The sequence below is a fragment of the Musca domestica genome, unplaced genomic scaffold, assembly GCF_030504385.1.
Source record: "Musca domestica strain aabys unplaced genomic scaffold, Musca_domestica.polishedcontigs.V.1.1 92, whole genome shotgun sequence".
In the NCBI taxonomy this organism is placed as follows: Eukaryota; Metazoa; Arthropoda; class Insecta; order Diptera; family Muscidae; genus Musca; species Musca domestica.
The window spans coordinates 1,506,153-1,533,290 of record NW_026712441.1 but is presented as its reverse complement, the minus strand read 5'-3'; the positions used below and the strand labels follow the sequence as shown (position 1 = coordinate 1,533,290).

The window sequence follows — 27,138 nt, the reverse complement described above, 5'->3', positions numbered from 1 at the left end:
CATGGGTCCGTCGAATATGGGCAACCCTGTATATATGGGAGCTATATCCAAATCTTAACCGATGTTGACAAAATTTTTAATTCTGAGCTGTATCTGACATCTAGTACCGAAGATCATTGTTGTGGTGTGCATATTACACGTGTGAGGGACCTAAGATCCCAAATCGGATGGAACACATATATGGGAGCTATACTGGACTGATATTGACCATTTGATGCACAATTAACCCGAAATGGTTGAATATGTACAGGGTGAGATGAAAAAATTGCAACCAACTTCAGACTGATGTCATTTCTAAGCCACACGTCCGACATATGTTAAAATTATTTCAGTGACAGCTCATTATATTGTTTACAAGCGTAGAAATGCATTTTGATTGTCCACCAGAACTCAAGCGCCAGCCATGGTGATGGTGTGGGCCGCCATAACAACTGATGGTCGCTCTCCACTCGTATTAATCGACCGTGGCATCAGAACAAATGCCGAATATTATGGCGAAAATATTCTGGAGGGCGTATTAAAGCCTTGGGCACGCAAACATTTCCCCGCATACCTTGGACATTCCAACAGGACTCAGCACCATTGCACTCAGCACGCGCCACCCAAGAATGGTTACAAAATTAGGTTCCTCGCTTCATTTCCAGCGCACAATGGCCACCAAAATCTCCAGATACCAATCCGTTGGACTATTGTGTCTGGAGTATTTTGGAAAGCAAGAAAGCAAGAAATACCAAAGTGTCGATCACCTCAGCAAGCGCTACGTCGAGAATTGTCCAAAATACCGCAGAACAACATTCGGGCAGTGTGTGATGGTTTCATTGGCCGTTTGAAGGCCATAATTCGTACAAAGGTGACCAAATCTAAACTTATTCCAACATTTGATGCTATTTCCGAAAATTTTGCTTTATTTCAATAAAATTTAAAAAAATGTAAACATTATGGCGTTTGACATTGTTGCACTTTTTTCACGCAGAATTTGTTGTACTTGTTACTAGGCGGAATTCGGTCGGAGCTTATGTTAGCCATTTGGTGTAATAAATAATAAACCTGAAATTGGATGAGGATATATATGGGGGCTTTATCCAAATCTGAATCGATCTTGACAAAATTTTAAGCACTAACTTCTGAGCTGTATCTGATATCTGGAGCGAAGACTATTGTTCATATGAGCGACCTTAAATCATAAATCGGATGTAACATATATATTGGAGGTACAGCTAATTCCGAGCGGAATTTACAAAATTTGATCTACTTTTTTCTAGACTGAATTCAGTCGGATGTCCAAAAATTCAGGTCATTTGGACTGATATTGGCCACTTGGTGCACAATTAACCCGAAATCGGTGGAAGACATGTATGGGAGCCATATCTAAATGTTGACCGATTGTCTCTAATTTCAATAGGGTTCTTCCTTGGTTCTGATATCTTGTACCGAATATCCTTGTTGTGGAGTGCATTTTACACATGTGAGCAACCTAAAAGCACACATTGGATGAAACATATCTATGGGAGCTACAGCTAAATCTGAGCGGATTTTTACAAAACTTGATGTACTTCTTTCTAGACTGAATTCGGTCGGATGTGCTAAAATTCAGGCCATTTGGACTGAAATTGGCCATTTGGTGCACAATTAACCCGAAATCGGTTGAAGACATATATGGGAGCCATATCTAAATTTTGACCGATTTCAATAGGGTTCTTCCTTGGGTCCTTGGGTTATTTGTGCAAAATATCATCTTAATCGGGCAAAAAATGCGACCAGTACTTTGTTTACAAAAATTAATGGACAGAACGACGGACATGCATGAATCGACTCAGAACGTGATTCTATGCAGATCATCGAGAGAAACTATGGGTCTATCTCGCTTCCTTCGCCACGTTTCGAACAAATGCATAAATACATAATACCCTTACTACTATGTGGTGTAGTATCCGATCCAATGTCACATATATTGGTATTTGTGGATGGTCCTACTACCCACATTCTAATATAAAGGATTTACTCCCTTGTTTTTAGTATTTACAATTATATTACCTTTCAATAAAAAAATAATAATTTCGTAGATATGTATCTTTTGTCGCACAAGTCTAAATATTAAATTTCAGAATTCCTTTCATTTTACAAATTTTCAGCAATCTATGAGGACATTCATGAGCAATTTCAAAATTCTAGACATGTATAGAGTTTAGTTCCAAAACGCAGTTTAAGTACTTTTTAATGTATGTTTAGTACGAATTTTCAAAAACTTATTTAGTTAATCCCAATTACGATGTACATACATGCGAAAATTCAACCTCTAATCCAAAATTCAAATGTTTGTACTATTAAGTACCGTTTCCGCTTATAAATTACCCCGCCTAATCACCCACCAGCTTTTTACATGCCAAATTCTATGATACGTCCTTTTGGTCGTCGATTAGACATTGATTCTATTTCAATTTACACACTCCACCCCATTATCGTCATCCATATGCATTGCATTCAACTTACTTTGCCGCTAATTCTGAGCCTTGTTGCAAGAGGGTTCCCATGGCATACCAAAAGCAATTAATGAAAGTAAATTGGTTCTCCAGTTCGGTAGGCTCTTCAACACAAGGATACGGATTATCCCACTCAGGTGGTGAGATGCGACCCAACACAAACATGCTCAATGCCACCATCACGTATGCAATGCCCAGCCATAGCCAGACATCGCCCGAAAATGGTGACATGAATGAGAATAGTTTTGGGGGTTCTTTCATCGGTTTGCGAAACAAGATTGCAATGCCTGTGGGGAGAAAAGAAACAGAAGAGAAGATCAAGAAAAAGTATAAAACGAAAAATAAAAAATAGAAGACACATATTTTAAAGTGGAAATAAATTGGTTACTTTTTCCAAACAAAAAGAAAAATGCATTCAAGGACATTTATGGCAGGACTCGAGGTATAGTCTTCTAATGTCAATGTTGCTACACTTAAATAAATTTCATTGCTACCGACGAGGCTGCTAAGTTGTCCTTGCATATTCTATAGCTAGCAATAATGCCGGCTCTCGTTATGCTTTCTCATTTTGCAATGCTTGGTTTGCTCTTGGTGTTGTTGCTGCTGTTGTTGTTGTTGTTATTGCCACCATCATCATTAGAGGAAATATATTGTATGTTGTGTGGACTTCATTTCATTCATTTCGTATTTTTGGGAGTGGGAGGGGCTGGCGGACGAATTGCCATGATAGAATTCCTAGTTGGAAGCTTGAAACATTTTACAGTTATTAATGATATGTACACTGACAGATTCGTGTTTTTTATTTGCATTCTGGGACAATGAAATGAAAACGTGTGAAATCTAGATAAATATTTGTATAGGGACAATAAACGTTCATATATCATTCGGAGCAGAAAATCTGAATTATTTCTGTTAGCTGTCGTACAGAAATGATATGTTTATTCAAGTGCTAAACATTCTACACAGTTTAAATGTTGCGATTGCATTGAAATTAGTACATTGTTATGGGATGATCATAAACCTATATTGATATTGAAAAATTTTGAAAATGTAGCTGGGAAATAGTTCGATCAAGTATAAAAGTGCTTTTGAAAAACGAAATGAATAAATTATAGTCACGTTTTGCCTAGGCCCTGGCTGGAATCCAGAAATTTGTTCTTTAGGTCTCAGTTGGTGTCTATGGTTATGATATGGAAGTGGTTTTGGAAGTGCGTCATATATTTGTTCGAAAAATACCAAATGGTACTAAATTTGGTATTGCATGAAGGAATAAGGATAGAATTCCGAAATTTGTTATTCGTGTCTATGGTTAAGATATGGAGGTGGTTTTAAAAATGCATCCTATATTTGTACGAAAGCTACTAAATGATACCAAATGGCACTAATTTCAAACCAAATGATCGGAAATTTGAAACTTTGCAAAATGTCAAAATTATACTATTTTTTTTTTTAAAAAGATGAATTTAAAGTTCTAAAGTTTAAATAAAAAACAGTTTCTTTGTTTTTCATAACATACTCGCATAGAAAAATGTTCCATGTATTTTTCCTAAAAGATGCTAAATATAACTAAAAGTGGTACAATATATAACAAAATTTCAAATTGCAAGTATATATACTACTATTTAGTACTATTCGAGCACTTGTAGTATACATTTCCAAAATCAACTTTTTATCACAAAACCTATTGGTTTCTTTCGCAAAATTAAAAAATCTAGTTGCATCTTTTCGCCCTAAACCGTACAGTTTTCATATTTAGTAAACCTTTACAAAGCCACATTCATATATCATATACCAATCTTGATTCTCATGTCCAATATCAAGTTTTTAGCTCAATCCGTTCACATAATACCATCAAATGGTACCATTTTAGAACTTTTCGTAACTCTTAATTCGAATTTCCAAAAACATATTGTTCTGTACCGTCTAATACAAAATATTAATTTTTTCGTAAATGTTGGTACTTTTCGCACTTTTTTAGTACGAATTCCCAAAAATACGGCCTTTTCACACGCCTACCAAGACTGGCCTTCTAGCTTCTGTCGTTTCGTCGGAGCGTTGATTCTTGGTCAGTCAGGAAATCAGTTATTTCATTACTAGTTAATATATACAGGTTGAGATAAAAAAACTGCAACAAAGTCACGCGCCATAATTTTTACATTTGTTTTAAATTTCACTGAACGAAAGCAAGAAATGTCGGAAATATTATCAAATTTTAGAATAAGTTTAGATTTGTTCGAATTGGTCACCTTTGGCACGAATTATGGCCTCCAAACGGCAAATGAAACCTTCGCACGCTGCCCGAATGTTGCTCTGCGGTAATTTGGCCCATTCCCGGCGATGCGCTTTCTTGAGGTGATCGACACTTTGGTGCTGAGTCCTGTGAGAATGTCCAAGGTCTGCCGTCAAAATGTTTGCGTGCCCAAGGCTTTAATACACCTTCCAGAATATTTTTGCGATAATATTCAGCATTTATTCCCATGTCACGGTCGATTAATACGATCGGAAAGCGATCATCGACTGTAATGGCGGCCCACACCATCACCATGGCCGGCGCTTAAGTTCTGGTGGCCAACCGAAAGTGCACATTTTCCGGCCACTGCGACGCGGGCTTCGATCAAGTTACTTCTTTACTTTTCGAACCATTCCTGCTGATGTTGCTGTTTTCTTCCGTTCACCTCCTCGACGTCGGGCTACGCTACCAGTATTACGGTAACGAGGAATGGTACGAGACACAAGATATTTATTAACATTTAAATACTGGAGTGCTCTAATGATAGCCACTTGTTGTTTTCCAGCCAAATATAAAGAAATCACACTATCACGCTTCAATTCCATCACGGATAACTTTTTTTATGGAAAATGCTCATCAAAATGCTTTTGTGCCTATAATGAGCTGTCACTTGAATAATTTTAACAGCTGTCGGACGAGTGGTTTAGAAATGATACAGTCTGAAGTTGGTTGCAGTTTTTCCATCTCACCCTGTGGATTAACGCAAATGCAGTTATGGATGTTTCCAATTCGGTAGAAATAAATTTCCAAATTTGCGGATTTCCAATAATGTTCTCGGCCTCTTTAGTAAGTATTTGGATTTATTATTCTTCAGAATATTAAGTTGAATGGATAGAAGTTGTAGACATTTATGTTTTAAAAAAAATTATTCAAAATATTTTAATTTCTCAAGGACCTGATGGATTTTTATATGGGCAAACCTATGGCAGAAATACTCAACAGTGATTAAAAAAATTGAACATTTGCTGTATTTGGTCCATGAGCAGTCCATATAATCTTTACAGAAATTAAAAGAGATACTTCTTACAGTGTATCTAGTTCGTTCAGTGTTAATTAGAACTGTTGTCACAGAGATTGCTTTAGTAATGAAAGAATACATGCAATGATTTATGTATATAAATAGACATACAATAGTGATATTAGGGATGTCCAGCACAAATACTAAAACATAAAGTGAAAGTACCACTACATACTAAGGATTATGTTTCTTCAAAAGGGAAACTTTATATATAATTTATTATATTATGGATAATAGGTCATATTGTATACGTTTCTACATATACATCAGTATTTTATTCAAAAACCAAAATATTCCGAAAAGCTTAGAATTTTGACACATGTACAAATAAATTGTCTACTTTATATGACAACTCTACTGGTATATACTGTTATATACCTAAACAGCTTTTAGGAAATAGCACTGCTCATGCAATGCATATTCGTTTTTCTTCCATAATGATGTTGTACTTGGGCTTGAACCAACAGCAGCAACAACTACACCAGCAACAATGATAACAACTACAAATACAAGGACAGCAAGCATTTTAGCCAAAGTCAGTAATGAGTTTCCATCTTTTGCTTCAAATGCTGACATTACAATTTTCACACTTGCTACTCTTGCCATTATTGTCTCTTTTTTTTCATAGCCAGCATTTCACTTTCTTTGTTGCTATTTCACGGTTATTATCATTCTAATTGGAAGCATTTGCAGCGTGCAACGGAACAAGAACCAAAAGCAAAAAATAATGTCAAATGCGAAAAAGCTTTTCATACTTACCCAAATTCATAAAAGGAATTGTAAAGTCAACTGCACTTTCACGATCAGAAGTCATGGTTAAATCGGTGATACCCAAATCGGCACGCTGTAAAAGAGAGCGATGTGGTTTTGAATAATCGAAAATTTCTATAAAACTTTAAACCATAATGTGAAAAATTAAACGAGAACCAAAGTCAGTGTGGATCATATTATATTCTACAACACAATACATGTATCGGAATCTTACTCTATTTTAACAACATTTGACAGAGCTGTTATCTTGTACCAAACTTAGAAAGGCTTAACTATAAATTGAAGCTACATATATACATGTTGAGATAAAAAACTGCAACCAACTTCAGACTGCTGTCATTTCCAAGGCACTCGTCCGACAGCTGTTAAAATTTTTAAAGAGAAGAGAATACATTTTGGTGAGAATTTTCCAGAAAAAAAGTTATTCGTGATGGAATTCAAGGGTGATAGTGTGATTTCTTTACATTTGGCTGGAAAACCACAAGTGGCTATCGTTAGAGCACTCCAGTATTTAAATGTGAATAAATCTTCCATCGCTCGTTACCGTGAAGTGGACGGACTACACAGCGTCAAAGAAGTGGACGTACTTAATCGAACCCCGCGTCGCAGTGGCCGAAAAATGGTTCGTAATCTGAACATATCGCAATATTCCATTCGGTAGTAAAGCAGTAAGTTCGGCCGTGCCGAACTTTTAATACCCTTCACCATTTGCAACGAATTTGGAAATTTTCAAAAATAAAATCCTTAAAAAATTCTGTTAAAATTTTAAAAATACCGAATATAGCCGTTATTTTGGAGGTACTGATATATGGGGCCTATACGAAGACCTGGACCCGCACAGACAATTTTCTGTCACAGACTGCAGTTCCCATAACGAACTTTAAATACCAATTTTGAAACAATTCCGGAAAATAATGTCGCTAAAATCATCAAAATACCGAATATATGGGGGCTATACGAAGACATGGACTTGCACAGACGATTTTCTATCTTAGGGTGTAGTATCCATTTGGAACTTCAAATGCCAAATTTGAAACAATGCCGGCGAATAATGTCGCTAAATTCATCAAAATACCGAATATAGGGAGGTACCGTTATATGGGGGCCATATGAGAACGTGGACCTACATGGCCCATTTACGAACTTAACATGCCTACTGGAAAAATAAACATGTGTGCAAAATATTAGCCATCTATCTCAATTCATTCGAAAGATAGCTTGATTACAACAGACAGACAGACGGACATCGCTAAATCGACTTAGAATTTTACGCTGAATTTGGTTTTCTCCGATGAGAAAACATTCGTTGTCCAGCAGTTTGTAAACAAACAAAATGATCGTGTTTACTTTCCAAAGAAGTAAGGTGAAATGTGCACCTTCGGTTGATGGTGTGGGCCGCCATCACAATAAATGCCGAATATTCTGAAGGGTGTGTGCCTTGGGTACGCAAACATTTTGTCCGCAGACCTTGGAAATTCCAACAGGACTCAGCAACATAACACTCAGCACGCGCCACTCAAGAATGGTTACAAAATGAGGTTCCTATCATCATTTCCATTCCATTTGGAAAGCAAGATTGGCACTAAAAAATACCAAAGTGTCGATCTTCTCAAGCAAGCGTTTCGCCAGGAATGGACCAAAATACCGCAGAACAACATTCGGGCAACGTGTGACGGTTTCATTGGCCGTTAAAAGACAATAATTCGTGCCAAAGGTGATCAATTCGAACCAATCTAAACTTATTCTAAAATTGGATGCTATTTCCGACATATTTAAAGCAAAATCCAATATAATTTAAAAATTATGGCATTTGACTTTGTTGCAGTTTTTTTATCTCACCCTGTATATAATGAAGCTACTTCTATAGCCGAACCACTTTAAAAAAATTAAAAAAAAAAATCTTTCCAGTATTTATTCAACTGTGTGAGCTAAAATTCATCTTGTTCGGAAAAATATTATACATTTGTTGCCCAATAACCATACAATAGGGGGAAATTGTATATAGTAATATCCAAATCTGAGCTAACTGACACCAACTTCAACAGTCTTGACCTCATTAGATCCGTCAGTTAAGTTTCTGATAGAGGGAACATTATTAAAGGTAAATTATTTAGCAGAGGCATTTATGGTACGCATAAGATCTCTGGTATTGAAAAATGGACTATATCGGCCCACGTTTAGGTAGAGCTCCCATATAGTGTTGCATATTTACCTTCGTCACTTTGACGATTCCAGCCACATTTTGAAACCATATGAACTGTATTTCGATAGCTCTTATTATGTGAATTCTTTCTTCACAAAAGTGGAAATTATACGCTAACTATTTGATATAGCTCTATACAAAGGAATATTTAAAGTACTTTGAACATTTCAACCAAATTAGTTGTTATTTAATATTTTAGGTTCCCTGAGGATACGAACTTCCCCTGTTAAAAATATTCAACATAAACCTTTCATTGTTATATCCTCCTGGTATTCGGTATTTAGAAGGTCACAACCTCCACACGAAGACACTGTTATTTGCTCAATCAAGGTGCAGGTTTTGTAATAGCCCCGATATCGCCATTTTTATTATTTTTTATACCCTCCACCAAAAAAGGTATGGAGGGTATATTAACTTTGTCATTCCGTTTGTAACTCATCGAAATAATCATTTTAGACCCAACAAAGTATATATATTCTTGATCAGCGTAAAATTCTAAGACGATTTAGCCCTGTCCGTCTGTTGTAATCAAAATTTTGCACAGATCTCTCTTTTGTCTGCAGGCAGGTCAAGTTCGAAGATGGGCTATATCGGTCCACGATATCGTATAGCCCCCATATAACGGTACCCCCCGATATTCGGTATTTTTATGATTTTACCCACATTTTTCAACGGAATTGTCTGAAAATCCACACAAGGAGTTCTTTGTGGGTACTTTATACCTCGGCAGAGAATTGTCCATATAAGTCCACGATATCGTATAGCCCCCATGTAACGGTACCCCCCGATATTCGGTATTTTGATGATTTTACCCACATTTTTCAACGGAATTGTCTGAAAATCCACACAAGGAGTTCTTTGTGGGTACTTTATACCTCGGCAGAGAATTATCTATATAGGTCCACAATATCGTATAGCCCCCATACAACGGTACCCCCCGATATTCGGTATTTTGATGATTTTACCCACATTTTTCAACGGAATTGTCTGAAAATCCACACAAGGAGTTCCTTGTGGGTATCGTATAGCCCCCATGTAACGGTACCCCCCGATATTCGGTATTTTGAATATTTTACCCACATTTTTCAACGGAATTGTCTAAAAATCCACACAAGGAGTTCCTTGTGGGTACTTTATACCTCGGCAGAGAATTATCTATATAGGTCCACAATATCGTATAGCCCCCATATAACGGTACCCCCCGATATTCGGTATTTTGCTGATTTTACACACATTTTTAAACGGAATTGTCTGAAAATCCACACAAGGAGTTCCTTGTGGGCACTTTATACCTCGGCAGAGAATTATTTATATAGGTCCACAATATCGTATAGCCCCCATATAACGGTACCCCCCGATATTCGGTATTTTGAAGATTTTACCCACATTTTTGAACGGAATTGTCTGAAAATACACTCAAGGAGTTCCTTGTGGGTACTTTATACCTCGGCAGAGAATTATCTATATAGGTCCACAATATCGTATAGCCCCCATATAACGGTACCCCCCGATAGTTGTTTTTTGATGATTTTACCCACATTTTTCAACTGAATTGTCTGAAAATCCACAAAAGGAGTCCCTTGTGGGCATTTTACCTCCTCAAAATGAAGTGTATATATAGGTCCACGATATCGTATATCCCCCATATAACTGTAACCTCCGATATTCGGTATTTTGACGATGTTAGCCACGCTTTTCAATGGAATTGTCTTAAAATCAACATAAGTAGTTCCTTGTGAGTACTTCAACCCCTGAGAGAGAATTGTCTATACAGGTCCACGATATCGTATATCCCCCATATAACGGTACCTCCCGATATTCGGTATTTTATGATTTGACCCACATTTTTCATCGGAATTGTCTGAAAATCCACACAAGGAGTTCCTTGTGGGTACTTTATACCCCGGCAGAGAATTATTTATATAGATCCACGATATTGTATAGCCCTCATATAACGGTACCCCCGATGTTCGGTATTTTGATGTTTTTAGCCATATTTTTCAACGGAATGGTCACAAGGGGTTCTTTGTACACAAGGGGTTCTTTGTGAGCACTTTACCCACCGACAGAGAATTCTCTATATAGGTTAACGATAACGTATAGCTCCCATATAACGGTACCCCGCGATATTCGGTATTTTGATGATTTTAGCCACATTTTCCAATCGTATTGTCTGAAAATCCACACACGGAGTTCCTTGTGAGTACTTTACACGCAGATATAGATTTGTCTTTATAGGTCCACAATATCGCATATCCCCCCATATATCGGCACCTTCCTATATTAGATATTTTAAAGATTTTAAAAGAATTTTTATTGGATTTTATTTTTTTGAAAATTTTCTAATTCGTTCCAAATGGTGGAGGGTATTCAAAGTTCGGCCCGGCCGAACTTACTGCTTTTTTACTTGTTTTAATTTACAATAAAAAAGGCAATAACTTCTGCAGAGCTAAGTTAGTGAAAATATTGGAGAATGTCTCCAAATTTGTTCATGACATCTTTATACCCTTTGAAAAGAATATTCGTCGTAGACCCCATAAAGTATATATATTCATGATAAGGATAAAATGCTAAGTCGATTTAATGGTGCCCGTTTGTCTGTTCGTCTATCTGTTGAAATCACGACACAAACCACATTATTTGACGCAGAACTTCAAAATTTTGCAGATCAATTTTTTTTGTGTCTACAATCCTGCAAAAAGCCCAAGGAAAATTCCTCACTGTTGTAAACGAAGATTTCCTACATTAGACATGGTAGCGCTACCTACAGCGCAGAATTCACTCTTGGAAATATAAAGAAATATCTCGCGAAAATGGGCAAATTTATTTATCCAGAACAGCGCCGTCACGGAAAGAGTGAATTCATTGCAGAAACTTGCGTTTTTAAGCAACACAAATCAGCGAGAAAGGGTTTGCCTTTTTACAGCGCCGTTAAATGCACAGAAAGAAAGACAATGCCGAAGCACACCCTTTTCATCTATAAATAATGCAGAGTTAAAAATTTAAAAAATATGCAGAAATACAGAGTTTTTGCCACATTTTCAAGGTATTTGTCCAGATATTGGTATTTTAATTGGTTATGGGTTTTAGCTTCTGTAGCGGAACATAATATGCACAGGTCCACGTTTTCGTACATCCCCATACCTCCCGATATTTATTATTTTGATGATTTTTGCCACATTTTTCCACGGATTTGTCAAAAGTTGGTATTTGTACTTCATAGTGGGTTTTAGCTCCGGTGACAAAACATTTAATATTTATAACGATTCCACCGATATTCGGTATTTTTATACCCTCCACCATACTATGGAGGGTATATTAACTTTGTCATTCCGTTTGTAACTCCTCGAAATACTCATGTCAGACCCATCAAAGTATATATATTCTTGATCAGCGCAAAATTCTAAGTCGATTTAGCCATGTCTGTCTGACTGTCTGTCTGTCCGTCTGTATGTCTGTTATAATCACGCTATCTTTCGAACGAATTGAGATAGAAGGCTAAAATTTTTCAAACGTGTTTATTTTTCCAGTAGGCAGGTTAGTTCGTAAATAGGCCATGTAGGTCCACGTTTTCATATAGCTCCCATATATAAGTACCTCCCTATACAAGGTATTTTGATGATTTTAGCGACATTATTCACCGGAATTCTTTTAAACTTGGTGTTTGAAGTTAGGCCATGTAGGTCCACGTTTTCATATAGCTCCCATATATAAGTACCTCCCTATACAAGGTATTTTGATGATTTTAGCGACATTATTCACCGGAATTCTTTTAAACTTGGTGTTTGAAGTTCGAATACTACAGCCTATGACAGAAAATTATGTGTGCAGGTCCACGTCTTCGTATAGCCCCCATATAACGGTACCTTCCGATATTCGGTATTTTGATGATTTTAGCGACATTATTCCTCAGAATTGTTTCAAATTTGTTATTTGAAGCTCGAAATGGATACTGCAGCCTAAGACAGAAAATTGTCTGTGCAGGTCCACGTCTTCGGTACCTCCCGACATTCGGTATTTTGATGATTTTAGCGACATTATTCACCGGAATTGTTTCAAATTTGGTACTTGAGATTCGAAATGAATACTATGTACAGCTTATGCCAAAAAATTGTCTGTGCAGGTCCACGTCTTCGTATTGCCCCCATGTAACGGTACTTCCCAAAATTCGGTATTTTAACCATTTTAGCGTCATAATTTAACGGAATTGCTTCAAATTACGTATTTAGAGTTCGTAATGGAAACTACAGTCTGCGACAGAAAATTGTCTATGCTGGTCCAGGTCTTCGCACAGCTCCGATATAACGGTACCTCCCTATATACGATATTTTGATGATTTTAGCTACATTATTCACCGTTTATTTTAAGTTTCGAATTTGAATGCTTATGTATGTTGGGGTCCACGTCGTACAGAGCCCAATATAGCGACTATATTCGGTATTTTTAAAATTTTAACAGAATTTTTTAATGACTTTATTTTTTGAAAATTTCCGAATTCGTTCCAAATGGTGGAGGGTATTCAAAGTTCGGCCCGGCCGAACTTACTGCTTTTTAACTTGTTTCTAGTCACATTTACCCATGAAATTGTTTCAAATTTCATATTTAAGAAGATTTGGTAGATGGCAAAACTTAAAGTATATAGGTTCCATATTTGGTATAGCCCCCATATAACGGCCTCACTCACTTTATTGGGTTTTGAAAAGTATAACAGCATTATCATTACTGGTATCTGTAGTTTAAAGCGGAATGCGTTTGAATTCAGATACTGTTGGGGGGTATTAAAAGTTTGGACCGTCCAAAGTTACTGTTTTTTTCCTTGTTTAATCTCCAATAACATTTCATCTCGCTTGGATTTTCACCACACAAGGAATACATCGGACGTACCAAATTTCAAGGTTGAAAAACTTCAACATTGACAATTGAAAAATTTCAGTTTCGGTGTGTTAAAATAGATACAAATAATTAAAAAAATATAAACATTTGTAATTGGAAAATATAGCGATTGGCAGAATTTTAATATTTGTGTACGATACGTCGAATTTTAGGTATCGCTGTTATACTTCAATAATGTAAGTCAAAATGAAAAAATTCCCTGTAATACAAAAAAAATATTTGCCACAAAAATATTTTTTATTCACATCGTTATTACGTTATTTTACCTATACTTTAATTTTGACCCATTGCAGAAAAGGTGACAGAAGGGATGGGCCGATCAGTCTGGCACAAAAATCGGTGAATTATTTTGAATTTTGTTGAAATTGTTCCTAACATCGAACTTGTGTGTCAGCCAATTACCAATTTTGGCAACTGACCTAAATTTGATACAATTATTACGTTTTACCTTGTTTAATTTGAATAATAGTTATAGTTATTCAAATTTTTGATTCTTGGTATCAGACTATATATAATATGCCCAAACTATATATGTATGTGAAATAGTAGTGATATAACAGACTGAACTAGAATTTTGCACTAGGGTTAGATTTGGTGCGTAAGTATGTGATAGGGCTGGAAATTGTTAGTCCAGAAAGTACTAAAATGTACTAAAAATTGATACTTTGTATTGAACGGAAGAAATGAGTTACAACTATGAAATTTGAAATGAGAGTCACTAATGAAGTACAAGATATATGTACCAAAGGATTTTTGGAAATTCGAACTTTAAGGTTATGAAAAGTTCAAAAATGGTTTAAACTTCTAAAATGATACTATTTGGTTTTATGTGAACAGGTGGGGCTAAGAAAATGAAATTTGTTATGAGAATGACAATGTGTACTAAGTGTACAAAACATACTAAATAGTACTATATTTCGTACAATTTGGTGTTTGGTGAACAGATGGTGCTTGAAAGTTGAAATTTGGTATAATGGTCGCAAAACATTTGTAGCATTGAAATATGGAGATGGTTTCGTCAGGTTGAGAAAAGTATTAAATGGTACTAAAATCGGTCTTCCTTGAAGGGAAATGGATAAAATTCTGAAATTTGATATTTAGATTACTGATGACATATGTGTTTAAGATTTGGCAGTGATTGGAAATGCTTCCTATATTTGTATGAAAAATACTAAATGGCACTAAATTTGGTATTGGGTGAAGGGATAGGACTGGAATCCTGAGATTTGATATTAAGAACTTTATTGGTATCTGGAATTGAAGTATAGAGGTGGTTTTGAATATGTAGTATAATTATATAAATTAATAAATGTTACTAAATTTGGTATTTGGTAAGGGAATATAGCTAAAATCCTGAAATTTGATATAAATGTATCTGTTGGTGTCTGTGGTTAAGATATTAAAATAACCACAAAAATTAGTACTATAATTGTTCCATATGTACTAAGTGCTACTAAATAGTGTAGGGATTTGAAATTTGATATTAATGATATGGTGGTTTTGGAAATGTGTACTAAAATTGTACGAAAATTACTATGGCATGATGGCATAGTGACATTGTGATTGATGTGGAACGGTTTTGTAAATGAAATCCTAAATTATACGAAAACCAGTAAGGAAAAGTCAAATGTCGGGCGGGGCCGACTATATGATACCACTATGATACCACTATGCACATTCAGTAGAGCTCCCGTAATAAAATAATTTATTTAAAGTCAATTATAATTAAAATTCATCCAAATCTGAACTAATCTTGATAAATATTGCCAGATGTATTTCCGAGCTCTATAAGATATCTGGTACCAAATATCGTTGTAGTCGAATGCATATTACGAATGTAAGGGACTTAAACACCAACTCGAATGAAACATATATATGGGAGCTATAGCTATATCTGAACCGATTTTCTCCGAATTCGACGTACTTGCTTCTAGATTGAATTCGTTCGGATGTACCAAAAATCGGGACTTTTGGGCAGATATTGGCCATTTGGTGCACAAATAACCCGAACTCGGTTAAATATATATATGGAAGCTATATCCAAATCTGAACCGATCTTAATAGAATTTGATAGAAGTATTTCTGGGCTGTGTCTGATAACTGGTACAAAATATCAAGGTTGTCGAATTCATATTACGAATGTGAGGGGCTTAAACACCAAATCGGATGAAACATATATATGGAACCTACATATATATCTGAACCGATTTTCGGAACATTTGACGTATTTGCTTCTAAACTGAATTTGGTCGGAAGTTCCATAATTAAGGTCATTTGGACTGATATTGGCTATTTGGTGCACAATTAACCTGAAATCGGTTGAAGATATATATGAGAGCTATTTCCTAATCTGAACCGATCTCAATGAAATTTGACTCAGGTATTTCGAGCAGTATCTGATGTCCAGCGCCAAATATCATTCTTGTGGAGTGCATATTACGCATATTACGCAAGAAATATATATATGAGAGCTATAGCTATATCTGAACCTATTTTCTCCAAATTTGATGTACTTTTTTCTAGACTGAATTCGGTCGGATATACCAAAATTCAGGTTATTAGGACTCATATTGGCCATTTACCCGAAATCGGTTGCAGATATATGGGAGCTATATCTAACTCCGATCCGATTATCACCAATTTCAATATGGTTCGTCCTTGGGCCAAATAAATATTGTTTGCAAACTTACGTTTCAATCGGATAATAAATGCGATCTGCATTTTGTTCATAAGAATACATGGACGGACGGACGCACGGACGGACTGACATGACTGACTCAGAAAGTGATTCTATGAAAATCCTCAAAAATAACTATGGGTCTATCTCGTGAAATTTGATATTGAGGTCTCTGTTGGTATTTGGTGTTGTTCTAATAAAAGTACTCATTTTGCATCACTTTTGGTATCAATGATGGAAAGATGTAGATCATTTTTTCTATGAGTACTGAATGTTACTAAATTTAGTATTTGTTAAAGGAGTGGAGCTGAAATTCTGAAATTTTATATCGATAACACTTTTGGTCTCTAAGGTTTACATATGGACACATTAAAATAGTTTGGACAGAAAAATCCTTTATAAAACCTTGAATGTCTCAAAATTTTGTATAATGTATAAAGTTTTGATTAAAACATTTTGTTAAACTGAACAAATTATGCAAAGGCCCAATTCGAACTGTTGAAACGAATCTAAAATGTTAAGGTGGATTTTCACCGATTAAATTACAGGCAATTGCTTGTATTATAATATCTAATGTTTATAGCATCCAAAATGGTAGGTATCTTTTCTAAACTTTAACCTAAAAGTGATGGTTTTGATCCATTTCATCTCCTAAATATTTTGCGCACATCTCCACAATTATGTAAATACACTTCTTTTCTATCGCTAACTCTAGAGTAGTTCTTACAACAGTGTAGAACAAAATACAATAATTAGAGTTCCAAAAGTTTTGAGAATTTGAGTTATCAAAATTTCATTAATTTCCGGTGACTAAATGTGGTAAAAGATGGTACTGGGTTCGTATCTAATTTATTTGGATGCAAAAATTCATTTTAAAACACAAAGAAATATGCCCAGTCATTTAGTTTTTTGTTTTCTCATAAGTTAAATGCTAATTACTTTTTATTTCAAATGGAAAACCAATATTTATGGAACATAAAATAAATCCTTCATTACAAAGAAAGAGCGCAATCGCTTAGTTTATATACAATTGGCAAAGAAAACATATATATCAAGAATAAGAAATATTTACATACCCCTTCCATTATTTCCAGAATCATGCCATTCCATTTGCCCGTCTTCGCGTCTAAACTTCCATACTTATTATCCTCTTGCAGGCGAAAAGTGTAGGTGAATCCCAATTTCTTTCCTAGCTCTTCGATGAGTTCAATGCCGAAACCTTCGAATTGATCATTGCCTTCCAGTTTGTGGGGAACATCCTTTAGCATGCCATAGGGTTCACTCTGCAATACGAACACACACATGTACATAGCATTACAAAAAACAATTGTTAACATATCTCAAACAATACTCACAATGGCCGTTATAACAACAAAACTTTTATTCACCAATGACCGCATGTCAGGTTCACCGCTTACAGTGGGTGGTGGACGATCTATGGTAACACCTTCCTCCGGCTTCCATGTGCCAATTTTTTGTACCCCCGACACACTTAGTTCTATTAATTCCAAAGTGAAATCGCTTCTCAGACCTTCATAATCGAATTTTATTTCTCCGCTGAGACCTTCAATGTTTAACTTTAAAAAGAAAAGAAAAATGGAAAATGTTTTATCGACGAAAACAAGGACATTTCATTGTCCCCACCACATGTACCGCCTCCACTTACCGATTTCATATAATTGACTAACGTATATCCTTTATCCCATGAACTGTCATCGTTACAATTTAAAGCTTCTGGACGAAACTGGACATGCTTGAACGTCTCGGCCAGCAACTGGACACCGTCGTAAACCAAAGCCATGTTAACAGTCAAAGGACATGACACTATTCTCGTGTGCGTGCCATTTCGGTGCGTGTTCCAAGTGTAGAAGCAATAAAATTGAGTAAAACGAAAACAACAACAAGGAATAAAAAAAATGAAGAAAATTGAGTGAAAATGTCTGACAATATTGACTTTTAAATTGTGTTTCGAAAATCGGCATTAACATTAATGTGTTTCGTTTTTGTGGGTGTGACCCGATGAAAGTTAACGACTTTGACTTTAATGGGAGGGAATGGAGTAGTGTCAAAACGCACGTATGTGTGCATGTGTGAGCTTGCAAGGACGAGGACAACATGGATTCGCTGTTTCTCGTTTTTATTGAAAATTTTACTATTTATTTGTAAGTTTTACAGTATAATGGACTTTTATTTTTGTATTTTAGTTTTTTTTTTCACGGACAGCAACGTTAATTAATTTTGCAAGAATTTGAAGAACAGAATTTAGAGGGCAAAGGTTAGATTCATGACAAGGTGGTATTCTCAACTGTCAATCCTGTAACATTTAGCCGGCTTTAAAATCGAAATTAAACCTCTATCATTATGTTGTAGTTCATTTTATTTGGTTTATTTGCTGACCACAACTACTTTAATATCAAATAAATGGTTCGTGATAACTTAGAAGGTTAACAAAAGTTCTTCATTTACCTCTTGCTACAATTATCAGAAAACGGCAAGAATTTTTTTATGAAATTCTGATATAAAACAATTACCAAATTGGTTTCACAATTTCAATAAATGCTAAAATAAATTTCTATAACGATCATATGTTAAATGTCAGCGAAATGTCCATCCTAAAATTTTAGATTTGCTGACTATAGGGCATTATGTCTTTGTGCATTCGTTTGAAACATACAAAACGAAACGAGATAGACCTATAGTTCCTTTCGATTATATGCATAGAATCACATTCTTAGACGATGTATGCTTGTCCGTCCGACAGTCTGTCGATGTATTTTTCCCTATTGGAAATGAATATAATCGGTCAAAATTTAGATATAGCTCCTATGCACATCTTCGTCCACAGTCGTAATATGCACTTGGTAGCAACGATATTCCGGGAAATATATTAAATATAGCTCAGAAATACCTTTGCCAAATTTTATCGAGATCGGTTTGGATTTGGATATAGCTCCACTATATCTTTTCTCGATTTCAAATTTATTGAGCACCAAATGGTTAATATAGAACCGAATTGAACTCGAAACGAACTCATCCTGGAAGAACAACTTGGTGAAAATCGGTTAAGATATAGCTATAGGTCCCATATACAAGCGACTTAATTTTTACAATTTTTATACCCTACAACACTATGTGTTGGGGGTATTATAAGTTTGATTGGGCCAGAATTTATGTAACACCTCGAAATATTTGTTTCCCATATAGGAAAGTATATATGGATCTTCCTAGCTCGCCGAGCTGAGTCGATCTAGCTATGTATGTCCGTCCGTCCGTCTGTCCGTCTGTCCATGTTAATTTGTAATCACTCTACAGGTCGCAACTATGGTCCGATCTTCACGAAATTTAAAATGGAGGTGGGGTTAGGGTCAGAATAGAAGCCTATTTCTTTTGGAGATGATCGGAGATGATGATTTTTAGGGGTTGAAATGGACCAAATACTGAAAAAATATCGGATTTTGCAGTAGCTATACAGTTCGCAATTATAGACCAATCGACGCGGAATTTCGCATGTAGCTAGAGTTTAGTGCGGGGAAGAAGCCTACCAATTAGGGTGGTCATCGGATAATATTTAGCGGGTAAAATAGACCTTATCTTTTGTGTTGAAAAAACTCAAAATTTTTCATTAAACCGCGAATATTTTAAATCCCGGCGAAATCGCAAAGCCATGACAAGGTTACTTCTGATCTTTACATTGATGTTAACATTCAACAAAACGGATATATAGCAAAATATGTGCGACATATATGTTTATCAAAGAAGATATGCTTGAAAAATCTCTTATATGTCGAGAACGGCTGAACTGATTTCGACAGTTCTCATTAATTCAGAATGGCCTCTTGGCAGGAAATAAAAAACGTCTAAAAAAATCGCATAAAAATATCTCTCTAAAGATGAAAATATTGATTTTGAAAATTTTCTCATATTTTTTCAATTTTGTCATATTTTTGGCAAATTTTCATTTTGAATTAAACATTTGGTAATATTTCTACAGCTAACAAAACTAAGTAGTTAGGATATCAGGATATCATATACAGATCGCATTTATGGTCCGATCCTTACGAAATTTTGCATGGATATTTTTTGCATGCATATTTTTTTCAATTTTGTCATATTTTTGGCATATTTTCATTTTGAATTAAACATTTGGTAATATTTCTACAGCTAACAAAACTAAGTAGTTAGGATATCAGGATATCATATACAGATCGCATTTATGGCCCGATCCTTACGAAATTTTGCATGGAGATAAGATGAGGGTCAGAATAGAAGCCTACTCTTTTTGGAGGTGATCGTAATATATTTAGGGGTTGAAATGGACCAAAAAACTGCATAATTGTCAGCAGGTCGTAATTATCGCACGATCGTCACGCACATTTGAATGGGGGTTACCGGACATTGCAAAAGCCAAGCAGTTTTGGATGGCCATCCAAAAATATTCAATGTGTGAAGGAATTTGTCAACTTTTGTAGACAAAATACGAAAATGTCCATTCCAGTGACTCTTTGGAGAATTCTCAAATACAGGAAAGACGCACTTCTGACTATTTCGTTAACGCTGATCAAATGTCAAATGTCTGTATCTCATATAGATGCGTTTCAGTCAAAAACCACTTCTGAGAGATTATAGGTCTTTGGGAAATATTGGTTCCAGATCTAGGAAGACCATTTACGTGCAACATCTACCAATAAATTGGAAATGAGCAAATTAGTTTAAGTTGCTATTATTCGAAAATTAGAGAACGAAACCTGATGGTTTTCTTTTATAATTTGTCACAATATCTTGTGGAATTCTTTCGAGTATTTCGCCTATATAAACAGTATTGTTTATTATAGTGTTGTAGGGTATTCAACGGTCGGCCCCGCTCGACTGTAGCCCTTGCATACTTGTTTTTTTTTAACTTTATTGAATGAAAGCCAAAAATATCGAAAATAGCATCAAATTTTAGAACAAGTTTAGATATGTTCGAATTGGTCACCTTTGGCACGAATTATGGCCTTCAAACGGCCAATGAAACCGTCATACCCTGCCCGAATGTTGCTCTGCGGTATTTTGGCCCATTCCCGGCAACGCGCTTGCTTGAGGTGATCGACATTTTGGTATTTTTTTTAGTGCCTTCCTTGCTTTCCAAAATACTCCAGACACAATAGTCCAACGGATTGGTATCCGGAGATTTTGGTGAGGAACCTCATTTTGTAACCATTCTTGGGTGGCACGTGCTGAGTGCGATGGTGCTGAGTCCTGTTGAAATGTCTAAGGTCAAAAATGTTTGGGTACAAAAGGCTTTAATACACCCTCCAGAATATTTTCGACATAGTATTTGTTATTTATTCTGATGCCACGGGCGATTATTACGAGCGCAGTGCCACCATCGGCTGTTATGGCGGCCCACACCATCACCATGGCCGGCGCTTGAGTTCTTGTGGCCAACCGAAGGTGCACATTTTCAGCTGACCTCTTTGGCAAGTAAACCTGATCATTTTGTTTGTTTACAAACTGTTGTACAACGAATGTTTTCACATCGGAGGAAGGCAAATTCGACAGTTCACCACTTTCGGCCAAGCAAAGCCACTCTTTAGCTCTTTTGAGTCTATTTCCTTTCTGTTGCTGTGTAAGTTCTTGCACTTTTTGGAATTTCAATGGCTTCAACCTAAGCTCATTTTTCAATATTTGCCGAATGGAATATTGCGAAATGTTTAACTCACGAAACGCGGGTTGCGATCAAGTCGCTTCTTTACTTTTCAAACCATTTCTGCTGATGTTGCTGTTTTCTTCCGTCCACTTCCTTGACGTGGGGCTACGCTAGCAGTATCATGGTAACGATCGATGGTACGAGACACAAAAGATTTATTCGCATTTAAACGCTGGAGTGCTCTAACGATAGCCATTTGTTGTTTTCCGGTCAAAATTTGAAGAAATCACACTATCACGCTTGAATTCCATCTCGAATAACTTTTTTTCTGGAAAATTCGTACGAGAGGCTTAGAAATGACAGTTGGTTGCCGTTTTTGCATCTCACCCTGTATATGAGTTTCTGGCGTTTAGGCAAGATTTATACACTTGACATTTGCTAGGGTCGTTATTTCAATTTTATGAGAAAAAATTTGGTGGAATATTTTAACTTGTTACAAACTATTTAGAGGGAGTTTTTAAACATATTATAGAGGACAATAAAAAGGACTATTTGACCCTCTTGAGAGTTAAAATATTCCACCTACATTTTCCTAGTATTTTTATCAACAATATTTTCGAAGACGCTATATACCTAAAATGCACGCATTCCGAGGAATCTTAATCTGAAAATGTCCAAAAGTTTTGAAGAGTTGGAAACTTTCCCCTCTATTTTGACTACTATTCGATGTAAACTTTAATAATCCATGGGACTTTTTCCGTAATTATTTTCTGTGTTGTACAGTGCTATTGAGTTATCGAACGCATCTCATATGCGAATCTAGCAATTTAATTAAAGACAAGGCATCATGGAATAAATTGAGGCTTTGGCCATAACAAATAGTAATTTTCCACATAACCAAATGACTAAGGTTTTTGGAAAATTATTTGCCATGGTTAACACCTCAATTTGTTTTCACAATGCATTGTTTCAATTTTTAGAATTTTATGCCCTTAATATACGTCAATGAATTGTATAAATATAATTTGTATTGTTTATAATTTTACATACCATTTTGAAAAGGTTCCTCGGATTCATACAACATTTTTGCCACCTCGGCAACATTGTCCGATTCGGGTGACACCACACGGAATGCTGTTATATTTGTGTCACCATGCTGATATGGTTCCAAATCGATAGTTTGAAAATCCAAATTGCCAATAATATAACGGTACGCTCCAGTCATTATGCCAACTTGTTGGGCCTGATGGTAATTAAAACGGCAGCAGGCCACATCAAAAGCGAAAATTGAAATAAATTATAAAACATCACTCCATTGAAATGCAAAAAAAATGTTCAAAACTTTTTCCATTCACCTGTTTTAATAATTCAGGTAATGTATTCAAAGAGCCCACAACCACAAATGAACTTTCACCAGAGTTTTTAATGCGCCGCAAAACATTACGATAATTACCATTGAGGTCAAGTTCATAGCGGCGTACAACGATGGTGGGACCACTGGTGCCATATAATTCGAGTAGCTCTTTTACAAACATTAGATACTTTCCTAATAAATAAAGGAGAAACAAAAAAAGTATTGACTGAACTCTCAAAAGTATTGACCTTCATTTGCTTGGCTCCTAACCTGATTCATAGATAATGGTAAAGGTTTCCCATCCAAATGTTGTAACCACATCTTTAATGGCCATGGCCAGTTGTGAGGGGTGCGGATGCAAATTAATCGTAGACAATTGAGCACCAAAATCCCAACGTGTATCCACAAATGGCAACTCTTTGGCATCACAAATACTCATGGCATGTTTGGCAGCCATGTCCGTCGTTGGACCGAAAACCGCAACGAGATTTTGCTAAAGTAAACATAAATTAAACACACAAATTTTGTACAAAAAAAAAAAAAAAAAAAACTTTTGCCATTTTTTGGCCAGCATGGCTTCTTCATTCTAAAAGTAGTATTTCCATGGCCGTGAATGCACGGAAATGCTTGTCGTGTTGTGAACTTTAAAATGTTTACTCACCCGTAAGATTTTGCAAAGTTTTTTGGATGTACCAAAAGCATCGCCCGCATCTATTTCAATGGTCACGGCATGCAGGCGGATATCTTCGTTTTCCTCATTGGCTTTGCTAATGGCCAATTGAAAGATCTTTGCCATATCGGGATTATCGGCTTCATGTATGAGACCTAAAATGGCAAGAGAATGCAGAGTTTATTATTTAATTGGGGAGCAAAGAAATATGTAACTATTTGAGGAAGGAAGAGATCTGCAGTAGTAAATTAAAGAACCAAAAATGAAAATTAACAATAAATTCGAAAAAAGATTTATTGAACGGGATGTGAATGAATTGGGTTCATGAATCCTTATGTTTTTATACCCTCCACCATACTATGGAGGGTATATTAACTTTATCATTCCGTTTGTAACTCCTCGAAATACTCATGTCAGACCCAACAAAGTATATATATTCTTGATCAGCGTAAAATTCTAAGTCGATTTAGCCATGTCCGTCTGTCTGTCTGTTGTAATCACGCTATCTTTCGAACGAATTGAGATAGAGGGCTACAATTTTGCACACGTGTTTATTTTTCCATTAGGCAGGTTAAGTTCGTAAATGGACCATGTAGGTCCACGTTTTCATATAGCCCCCATATAACGGTATCTCCCGATATTCGTTGCTTTGATGATTTTAGCGACATTATTCAGCGGAATTGTTTCAAATTTGGTATTTGAAGTTCGAAATGGATACTACAGGCTAAGACAGAAAATTGTCGGTGCAGGTCCACGTCTTCGTATAGCCCCTATTTAAAGGTACCTCCCGATATTCGGTATTTTAATGATTTTAGCGACATTATTCACCAAATTGTTTCAATATAACGGCTATATTCGGTAATTTTAAAATTTTAACAGAATTTTTTAAGGATTTTATTTTTAGAAAATGTCCAAATTCGTTCCAAATGGTGGAGGGTATTCAAAGTTCGGCCCGGTATTCAAAGTTTGGCCCGGCCGAACTTACTGCTTTTTAACTTGTTACTATTGTTTTCGTGAAATATTTACAAGCGGAATAGTTAAAATTAATGAACATTTTACTAATTTCGATGTCAATATTTGGGTTACTTGTCAGTGTACATCCTCGAGGGTTAATACAATTTTTTCATTTATTATATCATATTTTTTAAGATTATTTGTCCAAAAAGAAAAACATATTTGATGTCAAACTAAATTTTAACCACCATTTGGAATGAATTTGGCAAATCGAGCCACCCAAGAATGGTTACAAAATGAGGTTCCCCGCTTCATTTCCAATGCACAATGGCCACCAAAATCTCCGAATATCAATCCGTTGGACTATTGTGTCTGGAGTATTTTGAAAAGCAAGGTTGGCACTAAAAAATACCAAAGTGCCGATTACCTCAAGCAAGCGCTTCGCCGGGAATGGGCCAGAATACCGCAGAGCAACATTCGGGCAGCGTGTGAAAGTTTCATTGGCCATAATTCGTGCCAAAGATGACCAATTCGAACAAATCTAAACTTATTCTAAAATTTGTTGCTATTTCCGACATTTTTTGCTTTCATACAATAAAATTTAAAAAAAATGTAAAAATTATGGTTTTGACTTTGTTGCAGTTTTTTATCCCACCTTGTATACAACGACATTGACCTGCATGGGCAACTTTTGTCTCAAGCCATTACAATATTCAAATGCGAACCTTGAAAATGGGGGCTATAGGAAGTCGTGCACCTGCACAGACAATTTTCTGTCTTAGTGTCCGTTACGTACTTCAAATACGAAATTTGAAACATTTCCTGTGAATAATGTCGCTTAAATCACCAAAATACCATTATATGGGGGCTATACCAATAAAAAAAGAGAAAAACAGAAAGGGGGTGGAGGAGAGGCAGAGAAAAGGTTATTGACCCCATGTCAAATGTTCATTGACCTCATGTCAAAAAGTCATTAACCCCATGTCAAGGGGTAATTCACCCTGTATCAATAGGTCGATGACGCATTAACCTTAAAAAAGGTAGAAATCGGTTTTGATATAGCTATAGCTCGCATATATATGCTTAATCTTAGACTTGATACAATGCCATATGCGATATAAAAATTATATTTGATACAATTCCATCTGCTCGAAATACAATTTCCTTCATTAATATATATTCATTCATACATATAAAATCAAACAAATGTTTAATGCACATTGGGATGTAAACAAGAAAATCTAGGTCGCAAATGTGCTTCTCAGCGGCCAATGTTAGGATGCTAGTGGGGCACAAAAAAAATCAAAACAAACTAAAGAACACACACAAAATATATTCGATAGAAACATCTCTTCACCCATTCCGATTTTTACGTAACAAATGATTTGGAAGTGAAATATGTGTGTATATCCATGTTGGAATAGATTTATGTTTTCTTGTTACAGTTGCATGAACATCTGTAAATCTGTTTCGTTTCCAATATTACAAATAGGAAACAGCAAAAAAAACGGCATCATGGGGAACCTACCAATATTTGTACGTTGAGCAGAAATGTGCTGAAATCCGTTTGCCAACAATAACAATAACAACGACAGCAAACTAATGCTGGATAGATGATAAATTTTCAATTTCATTTTCGATTGAATCAAATTGCATTTGGAATATATTTTCCTCTTGTTTTTTTTTTTTTAATTTGAAATTTTTACATCAATTTCACCATGAATTATTTATTTTTTCCACATATTTTAGTTGAAATGCGAATTTTTAATGCAAACATCACTACTACCAGATCACAATATGAGATGGCAATTTATTTTGGGTAAAATGTGTGTGTGTGTGTTTTTTTTTTGTGGTTGTTGTTTATGCACTTTCTATTTCACGTTGGCTAGCATGGGCTAAATGTATACTCGTTTCCACCTTTTCGAATGGTTGCTAAAAATTCACTGAAATGCGAATTTTATGGCTGTCACTGGGAAGGCATGTTTAGTACGCCATGTGCACTGCAAATTATCATTTATGTTGGCAACAATATTTAGATTTATTGACACAGTTGCATTAGAAGTGGAAATGTGATCAAAGATCATATATTAAGACTAGATGGTATTACCATCAGAATCAAATGTGGGTCTTAGTGAAAAAGTTCAGTATATGTATATTATTATGTTTCAATTTTCGACTTATGCATATCAGTCCGTCCGT

The 27,138-nt window shown here is 35.7% G+C and overlaps 1 protein-coding gene across 3 annotated transcripts in view; it reads right to left on the bottom strand.

Moving 5' to 3' along the window:
* The window catches only part of LOC101889867 (glutamate receptor ionotropic, kainate 2), a 42,261-nt gene extending 15,460 nt beyond the window's left edge, over nucleotides 1–26,801 (bottom strand). Inside the window, exons 1-10 of one of the 3 annotated variants that reach the window (XM_059132013.1) lie at nucleotides 26,468–26,801; nucleotides 23,977–24,140; nucleotides 23,586–23,808; nucleotides 23,317–23,507; nucleotides 23,012–23,204; nucleotides 17,999–18,156; nucleotides 17,688–17,909; nucleotides 17,409–17,615; nucleotides 6,548–6,632; nucleotides 2,491–2,767 (exon numbers count right to left, since the gene is read on the bottom strand). In XM_059132013.1, coding sequence (XP_058987996.1) covers nucleotides 2,491–2,767; nucleotides 6,548–6,632; nucleotides 17,409–17,615; nucleotides 17,688–17,909; nucleotides 17,999–18,156; nucleotides 23,012–23,204; nucleotides 23,317–23,507; nucleotides 23,586–23,808; nucleotides 23,977–24,140; nucleotides 26,468–26,573 — 1,826 coding nt within the window. In that variant the 5' untranslated portion in view covers nucleotides 26,574–26,801. The remainder of the gene's footprint in view (nucleotides 1–2,490; nucleotides 2,768–6,547; nucleotides 6,633–17,408; nucleotides 17,616–17,687; nucleotides 17,910–17,998; nucleotides 18,157–23,011; nucleotides 23,205–23,316; nucleotides 23,508–23,585; nucleotides 23,809–23,976; nucleotides 24,141–26,467) is intronic. The other 2 variants (XM_059132011.1, XM_059132012.1) reach the window with 2 other exon arrangements.
* Between the last annotated feature and the right edge of the window lie 337 nt (nucleotides 26,802–27,138).